The sequence below is a fragment of the Pleuronectes platessa genome, chromosome 1 (genome assembly GCF_947347685.1).
Source record: "Pleuronectes platessa chromosome 1, fPlePla1.1, whole genome shotgun sequence".
NCBI classification, from domain to species: domain Eukaryota; kingdom Metazoa; phylum Chordata; class Actinopteri; order Pleuronectiformes; family Pleuronectidae; genus Pleuronectes; species Pleuronectes platessa.
This window is the reverse complement of record NC_070626.1, coordinates 9,623,116-9,643,349: the sequence shown is the minus strand read 5'-3', so window position 1 is coordinate 9,643,349 and position 20,234 is coordinate 9,623,116. Positions and strand designations below refer to the sequence as shown.

The 20,234-nt window shown below is 40.6% G+C and overlaps 2 protein-coding genes across 3 annotated transcripts in view; one reads left to right on the top strand and one right to left on the bottom strand.

The window, feature by feature from the left end:
- Nucleotides 1-491: 491 nt before the first annotated feature.
- Nucleotides 492-9,294, bottom strand: lsm14ab (LSM14A mRNA processing body assembly factor b). 2 transcript variants are annotated; one of them, XM_053423759.1, is made up of 10 exons: nucleotides 8,934-9,294; nucleotides 8,162-8,325; nucleotides 6,663-6,828; nucleotides 5,804-6,001; nucleotides 5,394-5,474; nucleotides 4,452-4,628; nucleotides 3,981-4,137; nucleotides 3,510-3,536; nucleotides 2,951-3,191; nucleotides 492-2,846 (listed from the first exon to the last, which is right to left on the bottom strand). In XM_053423759.1, exons 1-10 carry the CDS (start codon nucleotides 9,055-9,057, stop codon nucleotides 2,823-2,825), a joined length of 1,359 nt encoding a protein of 452 aa, XP_053279734.1. In that variant the 5' UTR covers nucleotides 9,058-9,294; the 3' UTR covers nucleotides 492-2,822. The 2 variants fall into 2 exon arrangements, with proteins under 2 accessions (XP_053279734.1, XP_053279735.1); XM_053423760.1 differs by having other exon boundaries at nucleotides 492-2,843.
- A 1,467-nt stretch (nucleotides 9,295-10,761) lies between these two features.
- Nucleotides 10,762-20,234, top strand: part of LOC128440196 (transcription initiation factor TFIID subunit 4) — an 87,656-nt gene continuing 78,183 nt past the window's right edge. Inside the window, exons 1-2 of the mRNA XM_053422836.1 lie at nucleotides 10,762-12,191; nucleotides 14,612-14,772. Coding sequence (XP_053278811.1) covers nucleotides 10,778-12,191; nucleotides 14,612-14,772 — 1,575 coding nt within the window. The 5' untranslated portion in view covers nucleotides 10,762-10,777. The remainder of the gene's footprint in view (nucleotides 12,192-14,611; nucleotides 14,773-20,234) is intronic.

Here is a 20,234-nt window from a genome sequence, read left to right as displayed (position 1 = left end):
AGGAAAAATTAGGAGCGTCAGATTCAGTCCAGCTCTTCCATTGTGAACACTTGCGCCTCCCTCAGGCCAAGTTTATAAGAGTTGACCCAGGATCAGTCACACCTCATTAAATACCTACTCAGTATAGTTAAACTTGATTAGTTATCAGTCCTCTAAATGTAATAAAGATTCATGAAGTATTCCCTGGGAAATAAGCACTAAAGAACAGTAAAGAAAGTGAAAAGAAAAAACCCACACCAAGGTTTTAACCAAGCAAGTGTGAAAACATGACCTCCTGAGATGTTAAGGGATAGTTTCTGCTTTTTAAAAGTAACTTTTATGGTCAAACTATACACTTTGGAAAAACTGCTGTCTCTTCCTACTGTAACATCACCCGACGGCTTAAGGATCATTTAAACACATGACCAAATGCACAAACAAGGTATTTCTATACATGACATTTTCTGTAGAAACAAATCAGTGAAATGTGGATTAAAAAGAAAACAGACAGATATTGTACAACTCTTTATTTGATGTAAAAACTCAATTTTGCTGATTTTCTCAAGAAAACGATTCCTGGTTTACAATTCCAGTGAAGCAGTAACAAACATATGAAAACATGTCAGTTTTGAATTGCTCAGTAATACTTATTGTTCCAAATTCAATGTTGCTGGTTATTGCGAAAGCCCATATAAAGTGGTGGCTCCTAAGGCTATCATGCAGTGATCTGCAATATCCAGTTAAACAGCACAGATTTAACTGGGCTGCTTTGTTTGAAACAGCCGCAGCTAAATAGAAGGTTCTTGTCTCAGCGTGTAGTGCTATCATTACTTAAGTCAGAGTGTAACCTTTAAGTTAAAGGGAGAGCTGTAAAAATCGACCACTTTGAAGACACTCCCCAAAAGTACTATCAAATCAGAGCCAAGAAGAAAAAAGAATTATCCCCCCCCCCCCCCCCCAACGCACTGGCACCTCATCCAGTTCGTATCCCTTTATTCACATGTCTGTAAAAAATAAGATTCACTCCAGAGAACGATCACATTGACGACAATGCAACAAGAGGAGCTACAAACAGAGATCTGCTGTCATCTGTACCGAGACACCACTCCATCCATTTACAAGATTTTCCACCTCAGTAAACAATCGTCACAACACTGCAGGTACTTAGTGTTGCACTGGATAACAACTGACTGTACAGACAACAAAAACATTGTAGATGAGCCAACTGTAAAACGAAGGATGCGGTCAATAAAAAAGAAACGAGATGATGGCTCAGTATGTTTGGACATAGATAGGTTAAGTTAAGAGGAATTCTGGGATTTGTCCACCTGGTGTTCTGTTTATAAGTGTGGGTGTGCTAAATTAATGGTAATTAGTAGATTAGCTACAATATAATCTAATTGGGAAACTGAGACAGTCCATATAAGATCCACTAAAAGTTTCTTTTCACATTTTTTTCTTAGAGTTCGATGCCCTTCCCTACACGTTATAGCCGGAATATATGGACAAATTGAATAGCGAACGAGGAGAGAGAGGGGACACAAGCAGGGGGACAGCGAGCTGCTGAAGTTTGAATAAAACTTCTTGTTGAGTGAGACATAATGTTGCAAGTATAACAATTTGGGCATTTTATTGGTTAGAAAAAGGCCGTTTGTGGACTGTCGCAGTTGCCCATTAAGATGATATTGCAGCTATTGCCACGGGGCCTGCAATCTTCTTTTCTTTAAGTTTTTCCAAATACAAATAATTTGCACACCCACATTTGTAAACATTGGGACGAGATTGGAAAATTTAAGAATCACTAAAATGAGAAACTACGACATAGCGGCTGATAATTATTTTGATCTCAACCCTTATCTTATTTTTGGCAAAAGTTGGGACCATATTTTAATCCATATCTAACTTGGCCACGTTTGGAGTAATTATCTCAAGGACTTCCTTTCCTTATAAGTCCCAAAGGCGTTAATAGCAATGGATGATTTTCTTTTCAGACACAAATCATTGGAATGCTCATTCTGTAGTCAACTATGTAACCAGACCGGCTCAAAAAACTCTACAGTTAACAAATAATTCTAAAGCTACCACTGTTAAACCCCTTACATCATTTAAATGACTGGTTCCTCGTGGTCTATGACGTCATAGAATGTGGGAGGTTTAAGGGTTCAAAGCATCATCCAATGATTCTATCTACTGAGCACGTCTCTACAAACTAAGAGTGTGTGCGCCTGTTGAGCCATGATTGGTTGGGGGACCGTAAATATAAGATGAGCTAGATATACATTCATTTATTCTTTTTAGATTTTTCTTTCAGCTGGTTTTGACCTCACTAATTCATACAGAATAAACTGATGTAAAAAAAAAAATTATGGACAAAACACTGAACACATGGCAACCCACCTAAACCTGAACAGAGAGAACTATGTTGCAACAGGCAATGCAATGAAATTTGGTGCCAACAAATATTATATAAGAGACCTGAAAGAAAAATGAAAAATAAAGCTATGGATCACATGAAGCGTGATCTGCTCACAGTAACAGTGGGCTTTCTGCATACAGCTTCCAATATCAAAGATGCCTTCTATAAGAAATGAACTTGATCGATGCAAAAATACAGCATTACTCCAAAGCACGGTATTTACACATCATGTCCATCTGATGGCTGCTTATCAAACTAAACTTCGGCACTCTCACCCCCTGCTGTCAAACAGTTGAACCTTGTGCTGGTGACTGAGAGGATGTCTTCATTTTTCTTTCTGTCAAATGTAGAGACCAAATAGATTTCTTGAGCTGGAATCATTTCTTGATGAAGGGCTACAGTTCTTTGTGGATCCATCACTGTTGTACTATGCAGCCACTTTGTTATCCTTCTGGAAAGAACAACTCAGATTAGGACTAACATACTTCTTAACTTTCTATTGTACTTCAATTATACCTAAATGCTGTTCAGAGCACATGAAACCAATAAACTTACCCTGTATTCAAAATCGGAGAAATCCCGGCCTCCTCTGCCACCCCTGAATGCACCTCTGAAACCAGGTGGGGGACCCCGAGGTGGTCCAAAGGAACCTCTGCTCACTGGCCGCCCCCGGCCTCCACGGGGCCCCATGAAGCCTCGGCCACGGAAACCCCCCCTTCCACGATTGTGCCTGAGGGGGATGCCGAACGTCTCGGAATTCATTCTTCTCTCCTCTGCCCAGGTTGGCCTTCGATCCCTGACACACGTAAAGACTGATCAGCATCCATCTTTTTGAAACACTCATCATTTTTTTATTTGATGCTAGGCTTAAATTACTATTTCGGCTCACCAATTTGACAAATCCTAAAAAAAAAATTATAACATAAAAAAAAATAAAAATATATATATATATATATATATATACCTATTAAATTATAGGTTAATTCTGATCCATAAAAACGGTGTAAGATGAGACCAATGTCCAAAAGCAGTCAATGCGTTTAGTCTCCATGCCGAAAATACTTTAGCATCCGAGATACCTCTTCAAAAACATCTGAGAAAATGTGCAACTTACCTTGAAAATCCTCTTTCACCCGATTTACTAAATTAGATGAAAACAAAAATCTTTCAGTGTCATGATCTAAAACTTACTACCATAGTTTAGTTGATGTAAATGTACAGATATCATTCAGACCTACAGTTACACTGTAATAAAAAGGAGACCTAAGGCTATAACAACCAGAGTCATCGAGGAGAAGTTGGTCGTGAGTCAGCGTTTCTGGCAACATAGTCCTACGTCATCTGGAAAAATTGTGTCTGCCAATCCCACAGGAAAATACACAACCATGTGGAATAGACTAGTGGCAAATAATGTACAAATTATGAAATCCGGCCGTAAGTCTGATGAGGCTTCAAAATGGATTCTGTTTTTTATTTCATCTTCATAAATGGTTCCAACGCGTTTGTTAAGCAGTGGAACTATCCGTCTGAAGAAATCCCCCTGTATCAGAGGGGATCCATAGAAAACAACAACATAATGAGGTACCTTGGATCATCATTGCCCAGGTTGTCGAAGAAGGACTTGGACTTGTCATAGTAACATGAGTTGATCGAAGCATCCTCCTCCTCAGTCGGCCCCTCATTGACTGGAAGTTCTGTTTCAGGAGTTTCCTCTCCATTCAGTGCCTTTTCAGTCTTGTCATCTGTTATGTTGAAAGAAATATTGTTAAAAAAACAACCTATTAACTTATAAATAAAGTGAACACCAGGGCTGACTGAGAGTTAATTTCAGCACTTATTCCCTATCGTGTTACAACTCATTACTACCAGAGATTTCACTTCATTTGCTTTTACTTGCAGAAATGGTGCCAGAATAAACACAAATGACATGAAAAGTATTGCCCTTTTAAAATTTTCAACAGTAACTTTGGAATTTTTTCATTTATTTTGGCTGATATATACTGTCTCAATAGGTGGGTTAGAAAAGCAGTGCCTGTTTTGTCCCTTGAAGCCATACCTTTCAGTTTGAGTTTATTCTGAAGCTCTTTGTCGATCTCATCTTTTTGAAACAGGGCGTTGGCCGTCTCAAAGTCAAAGTCTTCTTCAAACTTCATGGTGCCATCCCTGCGCAAATTCACTCTGCCTCTGCTGCGGTTTCCTCTTCCACGGCCGCGGCGGGGGGGCGGAGCACCACCTAAGAGACGACAGGGAATCGGAAATCTAACAATGCTCGGTGAAGAAAACACACTTTGTACAACCGCATGTTGTATCCAATGCCAATGAGAAGTGTTTAATTTGAGCTTAATTAGGATTCTTACCCAGTTCAGCCACAAAAATCCTCCTAATGTTCTGTTACGACTACAGACCCTATGCTGTTCTAATATTGGTGTTTTATCCTCAAACCAGCTCTTGAACACCATCTTTGACACTTTATTGTAAAGTCAGTGTGCTGGTGCAGACAACCAGAATAGGAAAAAAATAAACACTACTTCCAAAATTCATACTGACTGACTGTGTAGATTACCGCCCTGTGGTTGTTTATCTCTGTTAAAGGCTCAAGACTTAGTTTACTGTGAAGACTTAAACAACGTTTCCATCCCTGCTTCCCATTAATTACCTAGACTTTGGTGGCTTGCTATAAACCAATTTGTCATGCCATATTTCTAACATTTAAATGATTCTCATAATAACATAATAGGTTTTGCTTCATTGTAGAGCTGTGTGCAATGTTCTTTGCAGAGTGGATGAGAAGGACTCAAACCACAATGAGGAAGTTGTACCTAAAAGCGGAGCTTCTTCTGTCACACAGCTGTGATTTGGCTATGAAAAGTCTGACATGGATCAGAAAACGGTTCTCTTGCAAACAGACACACCGTGTGGCCCACAATTATAAAGATGGTCCCAGTTTATACGGCTGAGAAACAAGAGGAGAAATGATCTCAAAGTGCAAATGACTTACCAGCATGACGCCTGTTGGGATCCCTGTTTTCAAGAGCACCATGTTCAATATCAGGCTGGGACACTTTCAGGGCCTCAGGTCCTGAACAGAGAAAGCATCTGTTTAACTCTGGGTAAATTGGTAAGTATCTAATACAGTCAAACCGGGCAACACAAACATCTGAGCTTCAGATACAGTGCTGGTTCAGGAGGTAAGCAGGTTTCTCTTGGGTGAATATGTAAAGATTAGAACATAAGTGTTGTTTTTTGGGCAATTTAGAGAATTTTGTGCTTAAGATCTCTGATAAGCTCAGATAAAAACCTTGAGTTACTTTTGTAATGTTTGAAAAATAGTCATACATCGTCAACACAAGTGTTGGCAGGACTCGGAACATGATAATTTACCACAACAAGCTTGTGTGATATCTTTACCTCTTCGCTGCTCCAGGAGGTCCGGGGGTTTTTGGCTGCCAGTGGCGCTGCTGGTGGATCTGATGGGAGGTGCATACCCTGTGTGACTCCTCTGTCCTACAGGTGCAGGTGGAGCTGGGGCAGTTGAGGGTGGGGCCTGCACTGCCTGCTTCAGGATGGGAATTTTTGCCAAAGTATCCAGCTGGGGACTAGTGCGTCCTGCAGAAACAAACAAAATGAGATTTAGAGTTCAGAATTTTCTTAATAGCAAAGGCAGTTTGTCTTAAGCTGCAGATGGACAATAAATAAACTGCCAGGCGTTAAAACTGACAGAGTATGGACAATATCAGTTCTTTGTTTTTGTTCTGAAATGCAAACTATACAATTTTTATGAGAAATCTCTCTCTCATGTTTTTTTTTTTTCTAACCCTAACCCTCTTTGAGCACTTTCATTTTCCCAAGCTCCAGCAGTTAAAAAGAAATGCATTGTATAACTGTCTCCACTCTTCCCACTTCAAAACACAATGGGGTTCAGGTGCACAGAAGGAAATCTGCAGCTGTGTTCTATTCAAATCTACAAGGATCAGGTGTCGCTCCCAATCTGTTCGAGAAACTCTTACAAAGCTTGTTCGAAAGACGGTGTTTCTGCAGTAATTCAAAAAGCTTTAGACAGATAGTCGGTTATTGTATAAAAATTCCCTTTTACATTTTCCTCCGCTGACCTGTGATTCTTAAGCAAAGTGATATGAATGTGGAATTTGAGCTTAGCAAAACAGATTTTGATTTGTCGCACATGAAATCATTTTCAGAGCTCTCCTTTAGAGTTAATCCTACAAATCCATACAGTGAACAGACATGTTTGAATAAAAACTTTTCTTACCTCCTGCAGCAGCAGAAGATTCATACTGCTGAGCTGCGAGGGGTGTCACGCCAAACTGGCTGTAAGGTGGGACAGGGGGCCTGCTGAATGGAGCATAGGAGCCAGCAGACTGGAATGATGATGTTGGGGGTGCTGCAGTAGAAGCATTGGTGGATCCAACTGATGACTAGAAAAACAAAACACACAGCCCACTGAAAAACCATGACGAGACCATCAAAAACAGGACCCTTTACTGAACTCTTCAGTTACACGGGTGGGTTTTTTAGCTTTTCATTACATATCACAGACACCAGCAGAATGGATTATAGTTCTAAAACATAACTGCTATGACAAATTGTTGTGACTGTCACAGTTCCAAATGTTGTGCATGGTTCATACAAACAATATCCACCGTTATTCACAAGTTTCGTGAAACCCCTTTTCTGTAAGTACGCCCAACATGCATGACAGTCTATGATTATTAAATACAAGTTGAGTTTCAAATATGAGACATTTAATTTAACCTATTTGAAAACTGGAGCTGGAGTAATTGTGATAAGATCATTGTTGTGGGCCCTTGAACACTTTACATGGATAGTAGACTCAGATGTGGAACATTGTTTTTCGTTCAAAGGATTGACTGCCCATGTTCCTAAATTGTTGCTCGTTTTACTTAAAATTCAGTGTTTGAGATGTGTGTTTGTGGGCAGAATTATAAACACTTATTGCTGCAGCAAATATTTCTACTTTCATAACAACAAAAGCCCAGCAGTGAATGAAACAAAAATCATTATTGGTTCAACTTAAGCCAGCCAGTTGGTTTACTTCACGTTAATGATACACGTGTTTTGGTGTGGCAATATGACAGTATTTTGACAATATTCTAACATTAAGAGATCCGTAACCCTGTCTTGAATTATCTTGCCTAACTACATAGACAAATATAGTGCATAGTGCAAGATCTTAATTCGATTATATAACTTTACTAATCCCCAATCGGAAAACTCTGCTTCCAATTACAGACAAGGAACATTACACATTGTTTTTATTATTTTAATGTGGTAATGTTTCCAATCGAAGAAAAACATTAAAAGTTAATTGAAATTGCCTATTTATTTGTGTTGCCCATCAGAACCCCCCACCCCTTTTTTAAATTAAAGGTTTTTGTAATAGAGGGAATCATATTTGAGAATGGTAATGGGTTTGTAAACCAACAGGAGCAGACTTTCGGATGCTTCGGCAAAACACAGGTGTTACTAATAACATGCAACCTGTTTGATGTCCGAGGGCTGACATCGGAGCTGCTAAACTGATTCAGTCATTAATAATTTATTCCACCGTCAACATATCTTCTGAGACAGGGGCTTTTTGCATCAGTTAGAAACCATCTGACTGTGACCAGGCAGGACCTAGGATGTAAATGTATGTAGTAGTGACCTTATAGGGAAAAACACCTTGTCTGACAAACTGGCACACGTGACGCTAGTTCACAGTGCAAAGACCCAGGCGATTGAACTTACCTGAACTATGGCAGGGTCCTGGGGCAGGGTGCTAGTGGATTTGGGTGGCTCGCACACGGTTAGGTCTTTAATATCACTCCCTCGGAAGATGATGTACTCGAACACCTCCTCTCGCGGTGGAATGGGCCTGTCAGTGGGCCGATCTTCGGTGCCGAAGGAGCGAACTGTTGGGGAAATGCGAGGGGCACTTTGAATGACTCGACATTAGCCTTGTTATTGAAGCTGCTGTAACGGTGCACTAGTTACCAAGTATGATGTTGTACAAAAGCAAACAGCCTGCGAGGTTCATCTATAACGGTTTGCCTGTCCTAATGTTTAAAATGCATCTTAAACGGCAATGTAATTATTTCATGTTACAGATTTTGACAAAGCTCTTTTTTTCTCTTCGAGACAAAACATGCAGACTATCAGGAGGAGTAGTCACGTCTTCGTAAGCCGAGTTCACCGAATACGCGTTAACAATAAAAGCTAATAAAACTAAATTAAACTTCACTCACAATCAGTAGATGAAACTTAGATTTTTAAAATCAGGTGTGAAATAGAACGCGGCCTTTACTTTCTATTATATTCCATTCAGTACTAAGCAGTAAGCCCGAGCACGTAAACAAAGGACTAACTACAGCAACACTTAGCCGTTAGTTGGCTAAAAGGCTAGCAGGCGGTAGCTAACTACGCTCCTATCGGTTTTAGTGTTTACTCGCTTTAGCATTTTTTCAAGCTGCGTAATAACATTTCTGGCGAATGCAGATAATGTGTCGGTCGTGAAACTTACCCTTAGCGAGAGCTACGGTCGAGTTCTCGGTATCAATGGTGTATAAAATTCCTTCATAGCGAATCTTGGCCTTGGAGATTAGGCTAATTTTGCTGCCGATGTACGGGGTCCCTCCTCCGCTCATCTTGACCTCCTTTTGCTAAACTTCCTTCCACGAAATGCGTCTCCTGTCAACTAAGCTGTCGGACGTGTACTCTTCCAGAGCTTCAGTTTTCAGGCTTCATTAAATGTGGCTGAACGTGAGACCGCGGCCCAGACTCTGTCTTCCTCCTCTGCTCTGCTCTCTAACACGACATGGCCGTTTTCATTTTCCTTCGCCCGCCGCTAAGCATGCTGGGAGAGTATTTGGAGGAGTTGGGGGTGGAGCTTGACTGAGAGCTCACTGATGCTGCACCCCCCGATTACGCTTACCACTTGCACCGATTGGATGGTACTAGCTGTCAATCATACTGTATGTTGTATGTACTGTATGGTTATCCTTGATGCAGTGAGCAAAAATCAAGCCACGCTTCAAAATACAAGTGCTCGGGCCCAATCAGTGCTGCTCTGCAGTCCTAGAAGTTGAGAAATTGTAATATTTTTTTGTGTGAAGAAAACGACAGGAGACCAATTTCCGCTGCTAGGTACGCAATATGGTCTATTGCGCATGCGGCTGTGGAGACCGGAGGTCCGCCATCTTGCCTGCAGCCGTACGGTTGGCTTTCTTCAGAGGTGGACTTTTCTTCTCCCGGAGCTCTTAAATGAAAAGGATTGCTTTGGTAAAAACAACACTACAAACAAACAGTTTAAATAATAATAATTATTATTATTATAGATCTTGAGTTTTTTTTTTAAAGGACCAAAATGAGCCAATGAATCAAGTGGCACTGGGCATCTGTGCAGTGGATCGAATCTTCGTACGTCTGTTAATACAAAGTGGATAATACATGCTTATACGTAAAAAAATTAACATTAAAAGAAAACACTATGACCTATTAAAGTTAGGGGAATATACTTGGTATTTATATAATTAAAATGTCACCATATATTGATGCAAACATCTCCCTCCCACTATTTTCATTCTTGCATGGACATATTTATTATAATTGTTTGCACCTTTGTAGATGATACATGTAGATAATACATTTATTCGACACATCTTTATTTTCAGTTTATTTCTTGGACATTTGTAATTTCAAGAACCTCCGTAAGATTCCCTATATTTTGAAAGAATTGTCATTAAATTTAGACTCTTTTTCGATTTCCTTCACATTTTATTTAATAACATTTTATAGTAATTTAACATTTGAATCGTCTTACTTATGATTGTTGTCAGGGCCGGGTCTAGACAGGCATGTATGAGGGGGCAGCCACAAATCTTGAGGGGGCATTGTGCCTAACCCTATTTAGGGTTAGGGGGCACAACATTTATTTGAGGGGGCCAGGCCCCCTCTTGCCCCTGCCTAGACCCGGCCCTGATTGTTGTGTCTATTTAGATTAAATTAAAATTTATTTTACTCTGTTTTCTGATATGTTAGATGTGTTGTGCATGTAAAAAAAAAGATGTGGAAAATTAGATACATACACACAATGTCTCCAACAAATTGAACATCATTGTTTTTAATCTATAAACTGTGAAACTCTGACATCTAACATGTTAGTTAGAGGTGATTATGAAATGACATGGTTATTACACTAGTATTAGGTGTTTTGTTTAAATTAAATTGGACTTGAAAAATATGATGGACGATACATCGATGGGCCCCTCCTCATCTAATGACGTCACAGTCAATCCCACAATGCCTAGTAACACGCAGGCGCACTGTAAAAAAATAAAAAAATAAGAAGGCTATCTGTGATCAGAGATGGCGGGCACCTCCGACCCCCTGGAAGATATGCTCTTTTCAGAGGTGGACGAGAAAGCTGTGAGCGACCTGGTGGGCTCGCTGGAGTCGCAGCTCACCGGCCAAACGAACACCGCGGCCAAGACGGACGAGAACGGAGGCGCTGGCTCCGAGACCCCCGCTAACCATCTCTTAGGAAAACCGCTACCAGCTTCAGTGGGCACCACAACACTGGAACAACAACAACAAGGACGGCGTAATAAACCCGAGATGCGCCCGGAGATCAACTCCAAAGACGCGGGTCCGGATAAAAGTGTCACAGCCGCTCCTCCGGGCTGCTCCCCGTCGGTCCGCGAGTCCTCCACCACCAACTCATCGGCTGCCAGTGTGAGCGCAGCGGGCAGCAGCGGCTCGCAATCACATGGAGCATCCATCACAACACTGACGGCTCCTGGCGTGTCAACTTTGGCGTCTCCGCCCGCCAGCATCAGCACCTCCCCCGCCACCAGCCGTGGCTCCAAGGGCTCCCCGGGCACCGGCGAGCCGTCCACGCAAGCCAGCCCGCCGAGAAAACGCTTCACCACGCCGCGGAGGAGCGCCGCGGCTCGGATCAAGAGTTTCAACGGCGCCGCTGTGACGACGCGGAGGAACAGCAACACGGCGGGTGGAGAGACCGTCAGCCCGGTGGATTCAAGTCCACCGAACCCCTCCACTCGGCCGCTGACACCCGCTATCAACACTTCCACTTTCACGGTGTCTAACGCCAGCCTGCCCGAGGGTCAGTCCGCTATTGCCCTGGACCGGGGGACGCCCACCATCGCCCTGCACAGACTCCCCAGTCACATCGTGGCCAGTATCGCCCAGAACGGAAACGGCACCAGTGTCTCTGCCTTGGTCCAGCAGGGCAGCCGCATCGGAGCCGTCACCAGCGCAGCTGCACAGGAGAACCACAGCAAACCGACCACAGACGCTGGGGCTTCCAAAGCAGACGATTGTCAGTCCAAAATTGTAATGTCAAGCCAGCCTGTCAGTGTGAACTCTGTAACAAACTCCATTCCCTCTGCACCGTCTGGTGTCACGCAAACAACAACAACAACAACAACCACCTCCACCACCACAGCAGCAGATACAACAACCACAACAGTAACCCAGCCTCTGAGCTCTGCCACGGCTCCTGCTTGTGTCACAGGGGTGGCAACCAGCTCTGCATGTGGCACTGGTCAGACTACACCAGTGACCACCCCCACCACTGTTTGCATGGTTAGACCCACTGCCCCCTCGCCTGCACCTGCACCCGCTGTGGCCACCACCGCACAGTCTCAACCCCGTCCTGGACTCACAGCACCCCCGAGGATTGTAGCCCCCCAGCTGATTGTCAGACCACCTCAGCAGCAGACGACCATTCAGCTGCCCCCCGGGTTTACCATCCCACCGGGTAAGGTTTGCAGGAGGCGCCGGCGTGCAGGATCAAGGAGCTGTTGTTAGAACATCAACTGTGGCACCGTAGTTGTCAGACCTGCCTGTCTTCAGTGTGGTGGCTTTGTGTGTTTGTTTGAATGACATACTGGTTGCTGACGTCTGTGTGGATGTGCCAGGCAAACGTTCCCTCTCCAAGTTATCCTGGTGACTGCTCCCGAGGTGAAATAAGGCCTCTTAAAATATATATTTATTCAAAGTAGCTTTACTGTGAGTTTCACCATGGGTGGTCCCAGGCAGAATCAAACACTTCACCCAGCAGTGTTGGTGCTATGATGTATCAACTGAGCTGCACAAAGTCTACAACTCACAGCAAGCATGCTTGACAGCCCCAAAACATGACAGCAAGCCACATACTCAATAACAAAAATTACAAAACCTACACGAAGTTCCCAAAAAACAGTGTGAAATGGAATATAGTTTTACATTTTTTTGTAATGGATGCTGAACTCTGTGACTGCAGGAAACGCACTGTAATGTGTCCATGCTGTCACTTTTAACTCAATGATTTGAAAGGACACCACAGACTACCAACAAAGTCCACATATACAAGCAGGCACTAAGAAGCATTTTCATCTGCAGCATAGTGTGTTGAATTTCCCCAAAGTTGCAGACATGTGTGCTTTTCTGAATAAGAGTAATAAACAGAATCCTCTCATTAGCCAGGTACAAAACATGTAGAGCAATGTGTTTTTACAGCAATAGAAACACATTAACCAGAGTGGTACTGGTAGGAGTGCATAGCTCAGGAAAGGCTGAGCAACTCACACATGATTGTCTTGTTCTTATATTAAAATTATAAAAGAAATAGGAAATGGTCTGATGTTCCCGAAATGAGTTATTCGTCATAAAACATATAAAAAAAGTTTTGCAGAGTCCTGCAAAAGCATAAAATAAACCACCTGATAAACCAACAGGGTGAAAACATCACTTCCCTAGTGGAGGTGGAGATGTGCACCTGTTGTACATAAAGATATGTAAGTATGTACTGTGAGGAGCATGACGTGCCAGTAGTTGTACAAAGTGGCAGATTTGAGGATGACAGATTTTTTAATTAAATCACTGTATTTCTCAGTACTTTAAGATTTATATATAGTTCCAAGTCTATGAAGTGTATCAAAGTTCTCTAAATATTTATGGTTGACCAAATAAAGCACTAGAACTGTATTTTTTCAATTTTTTTCTCAGGGTGGGGATTTTTTCATGCAGTCGTGAGCCATACACTGCATCCTTTGGGTATCCTATATGTAGCTGCCATATTTGCCACACAGCTTCTATTCCTTAATGCAGTTCAAATTAAATACATCTAGAGAGTGGTCACAATGGTTTGTGTGCTAACCTACACACTTTCTTCTGATTAATCTCACATCAGGAATGACTGTTCAGTCAGAAAGTCAAGACAATTGTCAGAATGTGCTATGAGTATTTCTACTGACCTAACTCATGTATCCCCCCCCCCCCCTGTAAAGATTAAAAAATGTGTCATAAAACTTTCTGTTAGGATCCTATAAGAGCTATTTCAGGAAAAATTGCGCTGTCGTAACTTAATTGGAGCCTTTTAGAAAGAGCAAGGACCCTGTGTATCGTGTGTCTTTATCTCATTATCACAGCTTCAATCAAATGTCTGAACCTTAGACTGTTTTCTCTACAGTAGTCTAACTTGCAACAAGGTCCTGTTCCTCTCTTGGGGGGTTAATATTATGTAATTGTATTAACTTGTATTGTAAGTACTTAAATTGTAAGCACTGTCTTAGTTCAATTGAATAAGCCATGATACATGACCTGATAGATGTTCTATATATACATATAAACCCGAGTATTTTACACATTTTAAATGCAGAGAGCACAAAAAAAAGCAATGATTCAAGTCCAGTTTGCCGGATTCAAAAAAGAATATCACACATGAAGTATGTTATATATCACAATGCCTGCAGAGTGTGATCTCACACCTTAAAGCATGGCCTCCCACAACAAATAAAACTCCTCAGATTGTTGTTTTGTCGTCAGTTTAACTCGTGGTTCGGTGTTTCACTTATGGTTAAAATGTGTTTTTTCTGTGGTTAGCTGCAGTTTATTATTTCCCGATGTACCGATTTAAAACTGCGGTTACATGTGTGTCTAGGAATGATTGAGGTGTGTTGTAGAACTATTTTAAAAGATCCTTTCCAACCAGTCAGATGTAAGCAGCCCAGGGCCCAACATCAGTCACCATCCAATTCCACTGCACAGAGCCTAACCTGATGAAGATTTTTCCATTTTAACCTGTCAGTTTAAAATGGTCAAACCTGCCTTATGAAGATGATTTTGTCTGTGCAAGATACCCGAGTTTCAACCATATCCAAACAGCTAATGGATGTTATGTTCCCTGTTGTTGTTCAGGAATGGTGCTGGTGCGCACGGAGCTGGGCCAGCTGGTCATGGTTCCTCAGCAGGCTTTGGCTCAAGCTCAGGCTCAAGCTCAGGCCCAGGCCCAGAACAACATCGCTCCTCGACCTGCGACCCCCACCACGGGAACATCCTTCAGAGTCACGACTCCACAGGTGAGACTCGCACAGTTGCCTTAACCTGCAGATACACATAAGCATGACAGTTACACACAGTTATCCTGCTCATATAATGTTTCTGTACAGCTAGACAAAGACAGGATGAAGAAATATGAGACAGGTTAAGGGTTTCTGGTATTTAAATACCTACACAATCTGGTTATATTTCATGGTATACCTTGATTCTGCATGTATTATAGTTTACAGAATAACTGGTTGTGTTTAATTTGACTTTCCAAGCACAATAGAAGATGGATCTTTTCCGATTTGACTGTGTATGTGCATATCACACAAAAGGCTTTACTACGTCTCAAACATTCCTTTGCAGAGATTTAATCAGGATCAGAATTTGCTTTATTGGCAAAGTATGTGTACCCACAAGGAGTTTGACTCCGGTTTTACATTGCCCTCAGTATACTTACATAGAAATAGACATACAGCCAAAGGGATGAGGACAACAAATAACTGAACAAATAAATTAAATAATGGTATAAAAACTCTTAAATCCTGGTGGTGGATGGTCTGGACTTTACTCAACAATAGCATGTGAAAAGTAATAAGGAGAATATATATTGGTAACACTTTAAACATATACACCATGAGAGTATGTACAAATCATCTGGTTCTTGATGTTTTAAACCCTAACAAGTTTCCCAAAGAAGTAATAAGGTAGTGATTTTAATGAAGGACACAGGTCAGTGCAGATCCTGTGGACTGGCTCAAGGGATGTGGGACAGATTTATTAAACCACTAATATTTATGCCACCTCTCTTTGTTTAGCCACTAGGAAACCTTGAAATTAAGTGGTTGTCTTTTAAGAGGAACATCTCACAGTCCGACTTTCCCTCCTCTGTAATTATATGCTCTGTTCCTGAATATAGAGCCAGATACATTTTATATCTAAGATTTAGTTACTCGCTATAGCTCTATCTCCTGACAATAAGGTCTTGGGCTCTTATGTGGAGTCCTTAAAAAAGACACTGGCTTTAAATCGAAGCTGGAGAGTTGTGGTAGCTCACTGCTCCTAAATATATAAACTACATACATTTCTCCATATGTATTAATAACATGTGACTGTGTTGAGAACCTGTAACTTACAGACATCTGTAAAAGTGTTACGCGGTTTGGATGCCGAATAGTTTAGTTAGGGTTAGTGTTAGGGTTAGGGTTAGGGTTATTGATGATAACTTTTTTCTGGAAGCCCCAAGTAAAAGAATAATAACAATGTCCAGATGTTTCTGCAAGAGATTTATAGTGATCCAATAGTAAGGGTTCCTATGGTCTTGAAAAAAATTGAAAAGTCATGGAATTTTAAAATGTGTTTTCCCAGGCCTGGAAAAGTCATGGACATTTGTTATATTCATATTTTCATGTCCTTCATTTACGCTGAGTTTTAAATAATTCATATGCTTATGAAGAAATACGCTCAAAATATAAACAGGCATACTTGGGTTTGTGGCATTTTAAGATATACTGTATGCCTTGGAATTCTCATTGTTAGTTTAAATACTACATTTTGTGACTTTTTCGCGTAAACACCGATATTTCACAAAATGTTCGGTCATGGAAATTTGGTTTAAAGTTATTGAAAAGTCATGGAAAAGTCATGGAAATCCATTGGTCAAAATGTGTATGAACCCTGAATAGTGAATGTCAGACAGGGAAGGAGTTATACAGCTATTTATCTTCAGCATGACAGTAAAAAGATAATTGTTGCTGCTAAATAAAGTGGCCCAGAAGGAGCATGTATGAGAAACAGCATCACTCAGAAAACAAGGCTGTTGTGGGACCGGATGCTATATTTCAGGTTTATAATTGGGGTAGAGTCAGTTTGAAGTGCAACAGAGAAAGTTAGATCACACAGATAAGACTGTGAACAGCTCCTGGTGCTGAAATGAGGTATAATCACACACCAGATGAATAACAGGTGAAAAAGTACATCTCTTAAATTGAACTAGGGCTGGATGATATGGCTGAAAAAAGAATTTCAAGATGAAAATATGTATTTCATATCTGTCAATATCAACAATTACAAAAATGTATTTAACATTATTATTTCTTCTAAGTTTAAAGACTGATTTTTGTTCCTGAGTGAAGCTTGTGCATTTAAACTCTTCTATGTGAGCAGAGAATGACAAACACCTACACATTTGAGGTAGATTCAACTATGTGTTATACATCCTCACTATGCCTGCACAATGCATTAATCATTTAATCAATATATACATTGGACTTTTGTTAAATTGCCAAGATAAAAAAAAATTACGCTCATTATTTACATTATTATTGCCCAGCCCTAATTTATCAATACAACAGATTGTGTTAATCAATAATAATAAATCAAAATAGGTTTGTTTCAGTATACGAGAGTGAGATTACATTATTTTACAGCAGCAAAGTTTTGCTCTTGCTTAGCAAAATAAGATGCACCTGTCTTTTGGAACAATTTCACAGTTTTCAAATTGCAATGTGGCAAATTGTTTTAAAAAGACAAAGAAAGTAATTATAGATACAAAATCTTTTGTCTCCACTGCACCTGTAAACCAGTGCTGGTCCCAACAGCCCACTGTTCTACACCAGTGACAAGCACATCAGCTTTTAAAGCTACTCCTGTCGGTCATGACCCTTTGGTAAGATGCTGCTCTTAGAACGGGACTTCCCCCACTGAGGAATCACTGCCCTGTGTGAGCTCAGTGCAGAAGGTGGGTTTTCAAAATAAAATATTCTACTTAAATACAACAAAACATAATGCAGTGACATTTCTTAGACAAGCACCTGTTACTTTCTCAATTCACAAGTAGTTTCAGGCAGCTCATAATAGTAATGACGTACAAGTTTCCAGTTGTCATGTCATTGTCATTAATGTCATTAATAGATCTGGCAGTCGAGAGGGCTTTAGCCTCGGACCCCCTTGTTTGTGGAAATCATGACTGTGAGTGTATCTATGACACAGGAACCAAATGTTCTTTAAGTGTGCTTCAGAAAACTAACCAGACTGATGAAACTGGAGAAATCTGATCTGATCAACTGGATTTGTACAGTTGATGTTGGGCATGCACGACCCCACTATCACGAAAAGCTTAGTTTTAGACCCTAACTGGGATGTGATTGATATGTTTAACTGTGTAATTATAACAAATGAATAGTCTTGATTATTTTATGTTTAGATTAAACTGAGATTAATAGGTGAATTAGTGTCTCAGGGCCTTTTAATGACTCCATGGGGCATGCTCATCAAAATTTAACGAGCTACTGAAACATTAATTGGAATTTACTTATTATCACCTGTGGATACATCCGTCATGGTAAATGTGAGCGGGTGCTGGTGGTCCGTGGTCCCACACCTTAATTGATTTAGATAATAAGACTACCAGACAGGTGCCCCCCCCCCACACCCCCCATAGTTTCTCTGTAAGTAACTGAAATGGTGTTGACATTACAGCGCAAGAGGAGCACTTAGAAACCAATCCTTCCACCACTATAGCGTCTCCCTTATTGATCTAAGAGCATCCAGTGCAGACATATCAGCAGGGTTCAAAAGTTCAGCATTGGTATGGTCGAAGAAGGCACGTTACAGTAATAGAAGTCATACAATCTCAGGTGCATGTGATGATTGCATTATGAAGTACAGTAACAGGGAGCTTGAGTGTAAAAGTGTCTGCGTTACCATTGAGCAGTTGATGAATGAAAAACACTGAATAAAATTGTATTTTTTCTGATTTATTAATGTATTTTTCAGCAAAGGGGTCAACATGTACGTCAGCGTGTTAGGAGTGTTACAAAACTAAAGATTTTGAGAATAATGTACCATTAAGAAACTAACTTTTTCGATTACCAATCTCACTGTTTCTTGACACCCAAAGACGTAACCAATGACAACCTCACAGTCGACCACTACCAAACATTTCCTGCTCCACAAAAGAGGCAATTTCACCAAAGTCTGTGAGCATTTCATAGTCCTGATACTTATGATTATGTGATGCTCATGATACAAAAGTACAACTTAACAAGATCCTTCATATTACTAATTTGAATGCAGGCGACAGGTGGATCTTCTGATATTCTCCACTCACATGGCAGTTCGCCCCAACACTCATATACGACTCCTACCGGCGTCATTTAGCCTGAATGTCCTCTGATATCCTCATCTGAAGCCGCGTTCCCATCGCAGGCACACACTGCACACAAGCTCTCACCCAAGGGCTTGTTAGCATCACTACTTACAGTAGTGGGCATTTAGGCTAAACTCATGTTATAAATGACGCTGAATTTTGAGTTTTAATAAAGAAGTTAACCAGAAGTGGAAAGCAAATAAATAAATATATAAAATCCTGTTTACAATATTGATAAATAGGATTCAGCGATGTTATTCTGGGGGAAACAATGTCAGGTTGAGATGCAGCTAATGATTATTTTAACAACTGATTCATTTCTTGACTAATTTCATTTTTTGTCCATAAATGTCGTAAAGAAGGCCCATTGCAATTTCCCAAAGACCAAACCAAAACATATTCTCTGCATAATCACAAAAGGCAAAGAGAACCAGGAAATAATCAGGCTTATCCATGAGTCTTTGAAAGTTAAGCATTAAAGAGATGTGAAACTGTAAATCCCTTAAATAATAAACAATGTAAGTTACAGAAAAAACACACAACTCTCCCTCAAATTCCCAATTCCCAGTGTTTTGAAAGTCTCATTTGGTTGGAAAGGCTAAGGGTGACCTCGGAGAAAGTCTGATATAGGCTTTCAATTACTGTCCTGTCATCTTCTACAGTGATCAGTCACAAAGTGTCATGTTCCTGTGTGGAATACACATATTTTAGTTGAATTTCCCAAGCAAACATCCAAACATAAGTCAGATAATTATTAAAACTTTAGCTCATGCTTAAGGAGAGGAGGACACAAGGTTTCTGCTCATAAGTAATGCTATTCAAGCCGCTTGTGAACAACACTTAGTCATGTGGTCAGAATATGGACTACAAAAAAAACAGTAATAGCTCGAGAAATAGGCCTTCTATTCATTCAAAGCTTTCAAACGTTAACTTCTGTCAGCACAAATGTTTGATCTGGAGTTTGGAGTAAGAAAGTGAATAAGCACCCGTTTGTCTTATCACTTACTGCAATGACAAATTACTGACACTAGAGGGCAGCATTCACTGTCTTTTTCAATTTGGCCAGACTCTAGCTCTGTATTATATAAACTGTCATATCTATTACAAACTGTATTTGTGAATGTACAAAGAGTAGAAGAGCTGAGTTAAGCTGAAATTAAATGATAATAATAATAATAATGATATATGTCCAACAATTACAGCCTACATAATGGTATAATATATGACTGGATTAGTGTGTATCGTCATCTAGCGAACATGATATGATAGTGTTTATATCCTGTAAGTAGTAGAAGTAGTAATAGTAGTTAGCAGTAATACTCTCTGCTATGTAATACTGCTTTTCAG

Bases quoted from the DNA above. Each gene is read 5' to 3' on its own strand.
- lsm14ab (XM_053423759.1), bottom strand. From the start codon at position 9,057: ATGAGCGGAGGAGGGACCCCGTACATCGGCAGCAAAATTAGCCTAATC. The intron at 6,002-6,662 runs GTAAGAAAAGTT...TTGTTTCTGCAG, and splicing joins ATCTTCTGCTGCTGCAGGAG to GACGCACTAGTCCCCAGCTG. The intron at 4,138-4,451 runs GTATGGCTTCAA...TCAACATAACAG, and splicing joins GAATAAACTCAAACTGAAAG to ATGACAAGACTGAAAAGGCA.